The following is a 13810-nucleotide window of genomic DNA, read 5'->3' on the forward strand; positions in this document are numbered from 1 at the left end:
AAGGAAAGTCTATTCTTGCATTTTAACATGAGAATCTCTGATGTCCTAGGAGTTCATAACCCCTGAAATTCATAACCTGATTCAGGAAGAGTTGGAAAAGTGCTGAGTTTCCCCATTCCTACCCAGAGAGTGTATGCAGAGTTGGGGATAACAAATAGAATTTTGAAACAATACTTGTCATAGTTAACCTCTGGATGGGTAAATGTTGAGGCATTTCTATTTCTGAAAGCGAGGAGAGTCAAGTTTTCTTTCTGTGGTGCCTTCAATCAAAAGATTTGGGTTCTCTCTTGGTGTGTGGGGCTTCCCTGATGGCACAATGGTAAAGAATCCACCTGCCAGTGCAGGAGAGGCAAGAGAGGCAGGTTCAATCCCTGGGTCAGGAAGATCCCTGGAGTAGCAAATTGCAACCCCCTCCAGTATTCTTAACCTAGGAAATGCCATGGACAAAGGAGCCTGGTGGGGCTGCAGTCCCTAGGGTCACAAAGAGTTGGACCAACTGAGCATGCACGCACAGTTGGTGTGTAGATATGACCCCCACAAGATTGGTAAGATTTTAAAATTTCAGAAGGAGAGAATGAGAATTAACAGAATTCCTTGGGGATTCTGAGGACCAGCCCTGCCTTAATATAGTGTGACACATTTTGTAAGAAATTATGTAAGTTGTAACTTGACGCTATTGTACTTTGTTTTCTGAAAGACCAAAAAAACAAAAAACTAGAATCAATAATATTTTTCTTGAACTTGTAGAAAGCTCTTCTCTATGTCATTCATCTTCCTCAGCTAAAAGGTATCTCAAACTTGGAGTCTGCTGCTGCACTGTATTATTATTTAAAATTCCATTCCAGCCCCTTTACCTTATGATTCTCAATTGCTCCCTTTAGAGTTACAAGGAGAAACAAGAGAGAAAGTCACCTCAGAATGACAGAAAACAAAGGCGAATATTATCCTTGTACACAAGCCATGTCAGACTATTTATTGTGAATCTAGAATGAAGTACCCCACTGGTACCCATTTTAATAACCGTTAGTGGAATAGCTGCTCCGCTTTATCTGCATGCTCATCTTTACGAGACATTCTGCAAATTGCAATGGAAAAGAGGCCGCAGAACTTTTCCCACAAAAGAAAAATGCAGAGCGTTTATGGGGAGGAATCCCCTCACCACCCACAAAGATGACCCCTTGTGCTTCTGCTGTCATTCACTAAAGCAGATTATTTTCTTTTAACAGAGGAATTCAAGGGCTCCACCGTGGTTGAACTGATGAAGAAGGAAGGCACTACCCTTGGGCTGACGGTCTCAGGCGGAATTGACAAGGATGGCAAACCCAGAGTATCTAATCTGCGGCAAGGAGGAATCGCTGCTAGGTAACTGCATCGCAGGGAAACGTAGAAAAAGGAATGAAGGTGTAATTAATTCAGAACTTAAAGCTCCATCAGAAAAGGTCACTAATAGATAAATGACACTGCCATCTGCCAGGTGGAAACACGGGGGGTGGGGAGGAGGCAGATTTCAGAAGGATGGCTTTTCTGGCCCATGCCGAAGTCACCAGGGAGCTCTTGTGTCATCTCAAGAGCAGTCAAGTCCTGCTAAGATTTTAATTTTAAAATGCTTGTGTCTGGACTTCTCTGGCAGCACAGTGGTGAAGACTTCACCTTCCAATGCAAAGGGTGCAGGTTTGATCCCTGGCCGAGGAGCTAAGATCCCACATGCCTTGTGGCCAGAAAACCAAAGCATAAAACAAAAACAATATTGTAATAAATATTTTTTAAATGGACTACATAAAAAAAAAGTCTTTAAAAAAATACAGCCACCTGTATGGATTTAGTCCTCAAATGTGCCTCTACTGCAGTGGGAGTGAGACAGTCCAGTCATCTAACGGGGCATAGGTGACCCATATTCTGTGGACAGGGGAAACCCACATGACAAGCCCAGTCAGTGAGCGAGGCCCAGCTCCAAGTGTCTCAGTAACAATTTTACTTGTCCTACATATTCTCAGCTCTTCTACTTGTGAGATTTTCCTTTCATCAGGACAAAGAGATGATTTCCGAAAGGGCAGAAGGCTTAGCTGAGAAGGACTGGTTTTGTCCTTGTTCTTATTAGACCGCAGATTGCACTAGTTCTTGCTGACGACAGAGCATCCGGGTGCTGGCCAGGGGTGGGTTTGCTTTGTAGACAAGATCTAAATCTACCTCAGAAAGAAAGGGTGGAATGGTGAGGTTTCATTCAAAGTGAGGTTGCTGCTGCTGCTAAGTCGCTACAGTCGTGTCCGACTCTGTGCGACCCCATAGACGGCAGCCCAGCAGGCTCCCCCGTCCCTGGGATTCTCTAGGCAAGAACACTGGAGTGGGGTGCCATTTCCTTCTCCAATGCATGAAAGTAAAAAGTGAAAGTGAAGTCGCTCAGTCGTGTCTGACTCTCAGCGACCCCATGGACTGCAGCCTACGAGGCTCCTCCATCCATGGGATTTTCCAAGCAAGAGTACTGGAGTGGGGTGCCATTGCCTTCTCCCCAAAGTGAGGTTCAGTTCAGTTCAGTTCAGTCGCTCAGTCGTGTCGAACTCTTTGCGACCATTAATGTCCCTTAAATCCTGGACACCAGTATTCGTGTCCACAGAATCCCAAATTAAGTTTTAGAGTTCTTACCTTATTAAGTGCCACCTGAAATAGTAGTTATTTTCAATGATCAACCTATTTGTACAGTTTATAAGCTCAAGCCAGTTGATTGCTCCATGATCTGCAGTACTGTTTGGAAAACCAGGCTGATGTCAACACAAGCAACTTAGTCTCTTTCCGTCAGGATTTGTGGGTTGTTTTTTTTTTTTTTTTTGCATTTTTTAAAAAATTGAAGTATAGTTAATTTAAAATGTGTTAATTTCTACTGTACATCAAAGTGATTCAGTTATACATATTAATATATATACAGGACTTCCCAGTTGGCGCAGTGGTAAAGAATCTGCCTGCCAATTCAGGAGTCGCAAGAGATATGGGTTCAATCCCTGAGTCAGGAAGATCCCTTAGAGAAGGAAATGGCAACCTGCTCCAGTATTCTTACCTGGAAATTTTCATGGACAGAGGAACCTGGCGGGCTACAGTCCATGGAGTCACAAAGAGTCAGACGTGACTGAGCACACAGACACATACACGCACACATATATATGTATTATTTTTATGTTCTTTTCCAATATGGTTTTTAAGAGATTTCTTTCCACCATAGCCTCCTTTAATTTTTAACAGTCATAGCCAATTCGTGATGCTGGAACTTCGTGTGTCTCCAACGTTTGTTTGTATGTAGCCCCTAAAGCAAGCATGACCGGCAAGGGAGAGGGTGAGGATGTCGTTCACACATGTATTGATCCTATAATTAAAAGTAACACTCTGCCAGTTATAGTGAGTATTATTGATCACCAAATATTTATTGTTTAAGCCACTACCATTTCACAGGTAGTAAACCAAAATAACTCAAGATACCTGCCTTTAGGGGGTTTATATCTATTAAGGGAAATAGGGTATTACAAAAAAACATGAAAAGTCTGGGAGCAATAATCACACTGTGTAATAGTAAAAAGCAACAACGTAAGAGTTGTCACAGTACATGAGATAATTAAGTTGCCAAATAAGTGTCAGTCAGTAAACCTAAGTTAAGAGTGACCATGTGTACTGTAGACTAGAGAGGATTATGGAGGTTCTGAAGAGAGAATGATTGGAGCTGGGCTAATATAACACAAATGAATTCATTATTTTTATTTGGGGAGAACATATTATTGAATTAAGTCCTGTCATTGGTCTTGCTGCCTGCTCTTGGTTTAGAAGTAGAGTTTGACTAAACGCCCCAAAGGAGCCACAGTTCTATTACGATGGTGAGGAGAAAGGAGAATCCCCGTGCTTTCATTGTAATTTCTTCTTCACTGATACTTGTTGAAATCAGTCCTGCTCTATGTAATAAATAGCAAAATAAAATGACCTTTTATATGGCCCTGGACATACTTCTAGTGAAGATACTGGAAGTGGTGAAATGTCCAAAAGGCAAGCAGCAACACTGAAAGGGAATAAGAAGAAAGGAAAACTTCTAGTGTGTCCAGGATAGAGACAGTCTGCCCCAGGAGAACCAACTCTTTAGGGGCAGAGCACTGAAGATAATTTTCTCTTTATTTCACTTTTTGATGCTCTTTAAGAATAAAAGAGGTGACGGCTCAGGGAAAAAATCAGAGATAGCAGCAAATGCAGTAGAGGACTCGGAAAGTATACAGTCAGCACGAGTGAGCGGGATCCCGGAGCATCTCGTCCACCCTCAGCTGCACTCCTGCCCTTAGGAACCAGCTGCATCCTAGGAGGCAGGAACCCTGCTGTGTCGGCCTCCTGGGCTTGCATGTTTATCCATGATAGCAAAGTGGGAAACATGATCAGACTGGCCCATGGGGAGGAGAGCTCCACTGAAGCGACTCTTTGTTTTGCAGAAGTGATCAGTTGGATGTGGGTGACTACATCAAAGCAGTGAATGGCATCAACCTGGCCAAATTCCGCCACGATGAGATCATCAGCTTGCTGAAGAATGTCGGGGAAAGAGTGGTTCTGGAGGTGGAGTATGAGCTGCCGCCAGTCTGTAAGTCCTCACAGCCGGAGCCAGAGCAGCTGCACCATGTTTTTGCCTCAGACTCTTGGTTCTCTTTGTTTTTTCTCTTTTGCCATCATTGTCTTATTACAGGAATGGCAGAGCATACTTTCTTAATATTTAAAAAATTATCTAAATTTCTATTGCCTACTCTGGAAGAATGTAAAAGAGCATAAATGATGATGAAATTATCTAGGACTCGTATTTCATTAAAGCCATCTGTGAACATCAGAGCTGAACTTTAGTTCAAATAGACAGTCAATTCCTAGCTCCAGTTTTTACTAGCTACATGCCTTTGAGAAAGTTACTTAAGCTTCTTTTGTTTCACTTTGCACATCTGAAAAATGGGGATGATATTAGCAACCTATGATATTATTCATGGATCTGTTATGAGGATTGGAGTTAGCGTTTATAAAGCATTCAGGACAGTACCTGGCAATATAAAAATGTTTGATAAATAATACATATACAAATCAATCAAAACTATAAGGTAGGCATTATTATCATTATTATTCTCATTTTACAGATGCTTAAGGTAAATACATTTTCCCAAATTAGTAGGCACTGAAGTCAGAGCTTTGTTCTTCTGTACTTCTGAGAACTGAGATTGATTATTAATAACTGGTGATAATTCATTTGTTTGCTGCTGCTGCTGCTGCTAAGTCACTTCAGTCGTGTCCGACTCTGTGTGACCCCGTAGATTGGAAGCTCACCAGGCTCCCCCGTCCCTGGGATTCTCCAGGCAAGAACACCGGAGTGGGTTGCCATTTCCTTCTCCAATGTATGAAAGTGAAAAGTGTTGTTTAGTGATGACTTATTCAGCATGAACATGTTCCAGCCTGTCCCCAGATGACTGTCAGTAGAATTTACACTCTAGGAGGGACTTCCCTGGTGCTGCAGATGGTAGAGAATCTGCCTCAGTGCAGGAGACCCAGGTTCCATCCCTGGGTTGGGAAGATCGTCTGGAGGAGGAAATGACAGCCAACTCTAGTATTATTGCCTGGAGAATTCCATGGACAGAGGAGTCTGGCAAGCCCCGGTCCATGGGATCACAAAGAGTCAAACACAACTGAAGAGACGAGCACTACTACTACCACTAGAGGAAGACAGAAAATAAAACCACAATCAGTTCAGTTCAGTCGCTCAGTCGTGTCCGACTCTCCGCGACCCCATGAATCACAGCACGCCAGGCCTCCCTGTCCAACACCAACTCCCGGAGTACACTCAAACTCATGTCCACAGAGTCGGTGATGCCATCCAGCCATCTCATTCTCCGTCGTCCCCTTCTCCTCCCGCCCCCAACCTTTCCCAGCATCAGAGTCTTTTCCAGTGAGTCAACTCGTCGCATGAGGTGGCCAAAGTATTGCAGTTTCAGCCTCAGCATCAGTCCCTCCAATGAACATCCAGGATTGATCTCCTTTAGAATGGACTGGTTGGATCTCCTTGCAGTATAAGGGACTCTCAAGAGTCTTCTCCAACACCACAGTTCAAAAGCATCGATTCTTCGGCGATCAGCTTTCTGCACAGTCCAACTCTCACATCCATACATGACCACGGGAAAAACCATTGCCTTGACTAGACGGACCTTTGTTGGCAAAGTAATGTCTCTGCTTTTTAATATACTATCAAGGTTGGTCATAACTTTCCTTCCAAGGAGTAAGCGTCTTTTAATTTCATGGCTGCAATTAGCATCTGCAGTGATTTTGGAGCCCAAAAAAACAAAGTCTGACACTGTTTCCACTGTTTTTCCATCTATTTCCCATGAAGTGATGGGACCAGATGCCATGATCTTTGTTTTCTGAATGTTGAGCTTCAAGCCAACCTTTTCACTCTCCTGTTTCACTTTCATCAAGAGGCTTTTGAGTTCCTCTTCACTTTCTGCCATAAGGGTAGTGTCATCTGCATATCTGAGGTTATTGATATTTCTCCCAGCAATCTTGATTCCAGCTTGTGCTTCTTCCAGCCCAGCATTCCTCATGATGTACTCTGCATATAAGTTAAATAAGCAAGGTGACAATATACAACCTTGACGTACTCCTTTTCCTATTTGGAACCAGTCTGTTGTTCCATGTCCAGTTCTAACTGTTGCTTCCTGACCTGCATACAGGTTTCTCAAGAGTCAGGTCAGGTAAGTTAATTACAACTGATCCTTGAACAGTGAGGGGGTTAGAAGTGCCAGTCCTTCTTGCAGTTGAAAATCAATGCACAACTTATATTTGACCTTCCACATATATGATTCCTCCAAAACCAAGGTTCTTCCATATCCTAGATTCAACCAACCAGGTAAAGTGTAGTACTATAGGATTTACTATTGAAAAAATCCACAGGTACATGGACCCACAGTGTTCAAACCATGTTGTTCAAGGATCAGCTGTATGTAGTATGAATGTTATGGGTCATGAATGCTGTGGGGGAAAAAAAATAAAGCAGGGAGCGGGGTTGGGAGTGTGGGTTGGGAGTGGGATTGCAATTTTAAGTAGAGTGGTTAGGAACAGTTTCACTGAGAAAGTGACATTAATCAGTGACTTGAAGGAGGTGAGGAAATTAGCTATATGGTTTTCTGAGTTAAAAGAGTTCCAGAAAGAAGAAAATGCCAGTGCTAAAATCAAAAGGCAGGAATAATCTGGCCTTTTGTTTGGCCAGATTAGAATAATAATCTGGCCAATAATCTGGCCTAGTTCTAGAAACATAAAGAAGGACAGTGTGGCTGGAACAGAGTAAGCATGAAGAGAAGTGGGGGAGGTGGTAAGAAGTGTGAAGGATAGAGCATCCATGTAGGCCAATGGAGGGACCTTAAGTGTTGCTCTGAATGATGCAGGAAAGCATTGTATGGTTTGGGCAGAGTGACATGATCTGATTAACGTTTTCAAAGGCTCCTCTGGCTGCTATGTTGAGAATAGACTGCAGAGTCAAAGGTAGAAGCTTGGGAGACCATTTGGAGGACTATTGCACTGATCCAGGTGAAGAATGGTGGAAGAAATGGTGAAAAGCACTCATATTCCCCATCTATTTGGAAGATAGAACCAACAGGATTTCCTGATGAATTTAATGTGGGTGCTTCCGTCTATGGGGTCACACAGAGTTGGACACGACTGAAGTGACTTAGCAGCAGCAGCAGCATGCAGAAAGAGGGGGCTTCTCTGGTAGCTCAGCTGCTAAAGAATCTGCCTGCAATGCAGGAGACCCTGGTTCAATCCCTAGGCTAGGAAGATCCCCTATATTCTTGCCTGGAGAATCCCCATGGACAGAGAAGCCTGGTGGGCTACAGTCCATGGGGTCACAAAAAGTCAGACACGACTGAGCACCTGCGGAAAGAGAAAAGTCAAGGACCATCAGAAGGTTTTAAGCCTAAGCAACTGGAAGGAGGGAGTTGCCATTAATGGGGGTGGATAAGAATGTGGGCAGAGCTATCTTGTGAGGAGAAGATCAGAAGTTCATTGCTGGAGGGAATTGCCTTGTGGTCCAGTGATTAGGCATCTGTACTTCCAATGCAGGGTGCCCAGGTTCGATACCTGATTGGGGAAACTCAGATTGCACAAGCTGTACAGCATGGCCAAACTAAATAAAATTGAAAAAAAAAATTTTTTTAAAGAAGTTTATTGTTTAAAATACTACAATTGAGGTGCCTATTTGACATGCTAAGAGAAAATGTCAAGAAAATGCTGGAGATACAGTTTGGCATTTGTGAGAAAGATCTAGAGTAGAAATGTAAATTTAAGAGTAATGGGACTAGAGATGATGTTTGAGGCTCTGGGATTAGGAGGTAGCACTCAGAGGGTGAATGTATAATACATACCAATCACGAGTTATTATTCTTCACATAAGATCTAACACCGAAAATCTCATGGTGATTTTATAACAAAATCAACTGGAATCTGTGTTCTAAAACTTTGCTACGGCATTTTTCATTTTCAGTAAGAGCAGGCAGTAAAATAGAGTGTTGAGAGCTTGAACTATGTCACTAGTTAAGTGTCAGTTTTGTCCCTTTCTAGCTTTGTGACTTTGGGGAAATTATTAATAAGTTCCTGAGCTATAGGTTTCTCAGTTATAAAATGACTGTAATGGATGCAGAATTTTTGTAAGATTTTAAGGCTGTAATCATGTATTTAGATCATAAGCACAGACTCCGTAAGCCATAGTGTATGTTATCCATATTTCCATTATTATTGTTGTTATTATTATTACACTGAAAGTACTGTGTTTTCTTGAACTTAAAGTCAGTTTGTTTTGAAATCACTATCTTAAACCACTGCCTAGGAGTTAAGAGGAGTCAAATATCTAAAGTTAATGCTATTTGATTAAGCATTTTTATTCCACCGTGTACATACATATCAATGAAACACAGCCTGTTCCTAAGAGGAACTCTTAGTATTGCTCTCAGGGTAAGGCAGTTGTGGAGATTTGCTGAGCATTTTGGGTTGTCCAGAGCTAGGGATTTCACAGTAGATTAGAAGGCATTTATGCAGGTCCAGTAGGAAGACTAACATTCCAGGCATAGGGTATGGCAAGGAAGTATGAAGATAGTCCAGTTCACAGGTTGAATCTCCAGTTTGGAATTACTGGAACAAAAAAGGAAAGTGAGGGCCTCAGAGGGACGAGGTCAGTGAGGTAAATTGGAACAAAGTGAAGGAGGGCCTTGTGAGCCGTGAATGGTGGGCAACAAGGAGCCTTTTTTAAAAGGTTTTAAGGCCAAGGAGCAGCATCCTCAGATCAGAGTTTTTATTTTGGTTTTGGTTTATTCTTATGTTTTAGCTATGCCACACGGCACGTAGGATCTTAGTTTCCCAACCAGGTATCAAACCCATGCCCCCAGCAGTGGAAGCATGGAGTCTTAACCACTGGACCACCAGGGAAGCCCCCCAGATCAGAGTTTTTAGACTTATTTTAAGAGGTCAAATGGAAGCTATAAGCCCCCAGGCTATTACAGTTTTCCAAAAGAGAGGTAATACTCTGAATAAATATAGCATTAATAGAGTTGAAGAGGAGAGGGTGGACATCAGAAATATCCAGGGGTTAAAACCTCTCCTGACTTGGTGATTATACCTGCCTTTTCTCCCTCACACAATAAAGCTGATGGAAAAAGAGAAAATATTTTTAAACACAAAAGTGTGAAGTTTTTAGTAGAAATCAGATAGCAGAGGTCTATTTTCCAAGGATTATCTCTGTCTCTTTCTATTATGTTTAGATAAATTAATAAGATCTTTGCGTTCAGGGAGATCGAAGGGATTAATAAGCCTCCCTTTCACTGAGCTCAGACAGCAAGAGCAGGCACAAGCCAGGCCCCAGGGAGAGAGCTGCCTGCTGAAAGATAGGCCAGCGAAGGCCAAGACTGTAACTCCGTTAAGAATCACAGCAATTTGAGGCTTAGCCAGCCCCATAGTCCAACAGAAATTGGAGAAAGGTCTGTATGAGAGAGAGTGTGTGTGTGTGTGTGTGTGTGCGTGTGTGTGAATGAGAGAGAGGGAGAAAAAGATACAGAGAGACAGAGCAGATAGAAGCAAAATGGAACTGTGATCCTGGGTAAGCAACTCCCATTTTCTGATACTCGGTTTCTTAATGACAATGAAATAGTCAATCTCCATGAGCTTAGAGTTCTTTTCGACTCTAGAATTATGTGGTATTTCGAGACTGTATTTAGAGAGAATGTTACCAGACTGTATCTTGGGCATTTGTATGTTCAAAGTTGGTCTAGAGGAGTGCCTTCAAATTTTTTGTTCCCATAACCCCTAAAGAATTTTGAAATATTGCCTAATTCTCATCCACTTTTTAGTTAACACCTAAAATTCTTTATGATAAGCTTTAGTAGTTAGACAGCATGTAGTTTTGGCATGAGGTTTATTTTACATCTTTAAATACCATTTCCATTCAAATCTTAGAGCTACAGATTTACCTCATTCATTTTATGAAAAATGTCTGCCATGGAATTTTATTGTCAAAGGCAGTCCTTGCCGCTAAACCATCAGCTAAATCAGGCTAGCTTTTTATCAGGAGTCCTTCCATAATTCAAATAAATGTGTTAAGGCATGTCCCTGTGACAGCCTGATTACTTCTCATATCTAATTCTAACAGACACAGAAAGACTATAGATGATGATGACAACGGTGATGATGATGATATGGTTGGAAGGACAGGGGGTCATCCCAGGTCTTCTTCACATGGTTCATTAGGGGATGTAGTCTGAGGAACATCAGCTACCCAAGGGAAGCTCTTCCTGTGCCAGCTGCAGAAGGAAAACAAAACAAGCCTAACCACAGGAGCACATTTGCAGACTCTGCTCACATCTCCTAACACCCCATTGGCCAAAGCAAGTTAGCTATGCAAAACCAATGTAATGAAGTAGGAAAGTGCACAACTCCTATTCTCCTATAGGTGTAGGTGCTGGGGAGGTGGGGGAGTAGTATATAATTTAGAAAAACCAAACCTACCATAATAAAACAGAGTGTCACTTTATGATATAGAAATGCATGCATATGCACATACAGAAACAAGGGACATCAGAACAACTAAAATACTGAGGAGCAGTATTGTTGCATTATAAAATTGGTTCTACCTCGGCCTTTTCATGTGCTCAGTTTGATTCTTTGGGTAAGCCCCTTAATTGGATCTCTGCATCCACACACACACGTGAAGTTATGAATAGAATTCACGTGGCCAAACAGGATGTCTGGTGCTGAATAGGAAACCTCAGTCACCAAGAGCCAGTCACACAAATATAAATTATAAAGACCAAATCTATTTTGTTAAGTATATTAAAATGTAGTCAGGATTCCCATTTTTCTTTGCCCATGATGAAGAGCAATAGTGTGGATAATCTAAAGCTGTAGATAATCCCCAAAGTCTTTATATTGACTTTAGATTTGATTGTAAGATTTTGTGGTCAGCAAGATTTAGTTCAAGCAAAATTAAAATTACAGTGCTTTGCTTCCCCAGAACAGACATTCAGCCAACAAGGACAGGTGGCCCAGAATTAGAATTTGGTTGTATATAATTGAAAGTTGATTTAATGATTAAATTAAATACAATTTGTAAACCACTTTCAGAGTTTCTGGCACACAGAAAACATTCTGTAGATGCTCATTAATTATTTCTCCCCATATCTTTTCCTTAATAGAAACAGAAAGATCATGTTCTTAACCAGTTTTTTCAAGTGGCTTGTTTTGGGTCATGGAAATAAGAAAACATTCGGTTTGAACTCAAGTTTTTTTTTTATTTAATTAAAACTGTATCTCAATTCTTTCGACTCTTTGTATGCACTGCTCCTAGCTGATTAGAATAAACTGAAATTCCCCTGATAGCAAGAATATGACATTTAATTAAATCAGCAGTATACCAGAACATTTTGTTCAGCTGTAGATTTATATTGCTTTTTAGCAGATCCAAGTTATTGTACTTTGTGTTCCAGCCACCCGTGTCCAGTTTTGTGAATTTAACTTGTGCTGTTCATAATCGTGTCCACTCCTTTAAGGATTCATAATTTATGAAAATTAAAAAGTAATTGTAATTAATGCCTAATTTAAATTATTTTTTATTCCTATGAGTGGAAAGAAATGTTCTTTTCAAAGATGCCTTTAAATTTTGTCTATAAGTTTTTTGTTGATAGTGGAGTGGGGAGCCATTCCCTTCTCCAGAGGTTATTCCTGACCCAGGGATCAAACCCAGTCCTCCTGCATTGCAGATGGACTCTTTGTCTTCTGAGCCACCAGGGAAGCTCATAATATAACTTATCTCCTCATACTGTGTATAATGTAATTAGAGATAGCAGCTTGGCAATGCAATTTCATTTTGTGAAATGAGAGCAATAACCAAGCAAACATAACCTAAGCATGATGGTATCAAGTAAAATTAAGTAGATCTTCATTTTATTAGTTAGTAGTAATATTTTGAATGTACTTCAAATTTCTTTTACTCTCCAAGTTTCATTTGGGTCATTGATGTCTTTGTTTCATTGCTATGCATCATGTCAGAAAATCAATTTGCATCAGCTTAACCTATTAATGGCAATCTGAGAGTAATACTTTTCTTCTTGTGCTAGCTGCAAAAAAGATAATTATTAGTTACTCAAGAATAGTTATGTTTTATGAGTGTTATCCAGTTGTCATCACCAATTAGATTGATACTCAGATGTGTTCTTTCTATAAAACTTTGTAAGTAATAAAAAAGAAAAAATAAACATAAAACATTATCTTTTAAGTTTTACAAAAATTATATAACTTTTGCATAATACAAAGGGAAAACAATTCTATTTATCACATGAAGATTGTCTCTCTTGTTATATAGAGTTTTAACAATGTGAATATTATGCTCTAAAAACTGGCTACACAGGAGGAAAGGAAGTATCTCTGGTTTTGATTCCACCTGGACCTTAATTACATGAGTCATTTATGCAGGCAACTATTTTATGATATTTGTATGTCATTCCAATTTTTTTTCTAATATTTTCTTTAAAAACAGATTTTTTAACTGTTTAATTACTCAGTAAGAATTATTTGCAACAAGAAACCTGTAGTGTTTTATTCCTATCAAAAAAAATCTAGAAATGTTATTATGAAATAAGACTTATTTCCCTCTCTTTTTCCTGTTTACAGCTGTTCAAGGATCGAGTGTTATTTTCCGAACGGTGGAAGTCACGTTACACAAAGAAGGAAATACCTTCGGTTTTGTAATACGAGGTAGGTGGCAGTTAGAAAATAGAGCCATCAGATATTCTTGGAGAATTTGTCATTGAACTGTTCGGAGTAAACTAGAAAGTCATTTCAAAAAACTGATGTTTTCAGTGCCTAGAGTTACCTTATGTCTTCCCTGGTGGCTCAGATGGCAAAGAATCTGCCTGCAGTGCAGGACACCCAGGTTTGATCCCTGGGTCAGGGAGATCCCTTGGAGAAGGAGATGGCAACCCACTCTAGTATTCTTGCCTGGAGAATTCCATGGATAGAGGAGCCTGGTGGGCTACAGTCCATGGAGTCACAAAGATTCGGACACAACTGAGCAACTAATACACACACACACAATGTTACCTTATAATTTTGCATCCATTTTTCTTTAAAGAAATAAAGCAATCATTGGGAATCAAAATGGAGTCCAAATGATCTAGCTAATTTATTTCAGTTCATTAATACACAGTAAAAAGTCATTGTTTGTAAACCTTGTCAATACATAGTCATCCTGCTGCTTTGCCAGTTGTCAACATGTTTTTTGCTTCCCTTA

General features: G+C 40.6%; 1 protein-coding gene across 5 annotated transcripts in view; it reads left to right on the forward strand.

Annotated features, from left to right (window-relative positions):
• Nucleotides 1-13810, forward strand: part of GRIP1 (glutamate receptor interacting protein 1) — a 770922-nt gene that overhangs the window by 597335 nt on the left and 159777 nt on the right. For all 5 annotated transcript variants that reach the window (XM_088837043.1, XM_088837040.1, XM_088837039.1 and 2 more), the window contains exons 3-5: nt 1227-1362; nt 4452-4597; nt 13192-13275. In XM_088837043.1, coding sequence (XP_088693169.1) covers nt 1227-1362; nt 4452-4597; nt 13192-13275 — 366 coding nt within the window. The remainder of the gene's footprint in view (nt 1-1226; nt 1363-4451; nt 4598-13191; nt 13276-13810) is intronic.

Source organism: Moschus berezovskii, chromosome 6 (assembly GCF_049115385.1).
Source record: "Moschus berezovskii isolate FMDL1 chromosome 6, NW_MosBer_1.0, whole genome shotgun sequence".
Taxonomy (NCBI): Eukaryota; Metazoa; Chordata; class Mammalia; order Artiodactyla; family Moschidae; genus Moschus; species Moschus berezovskii.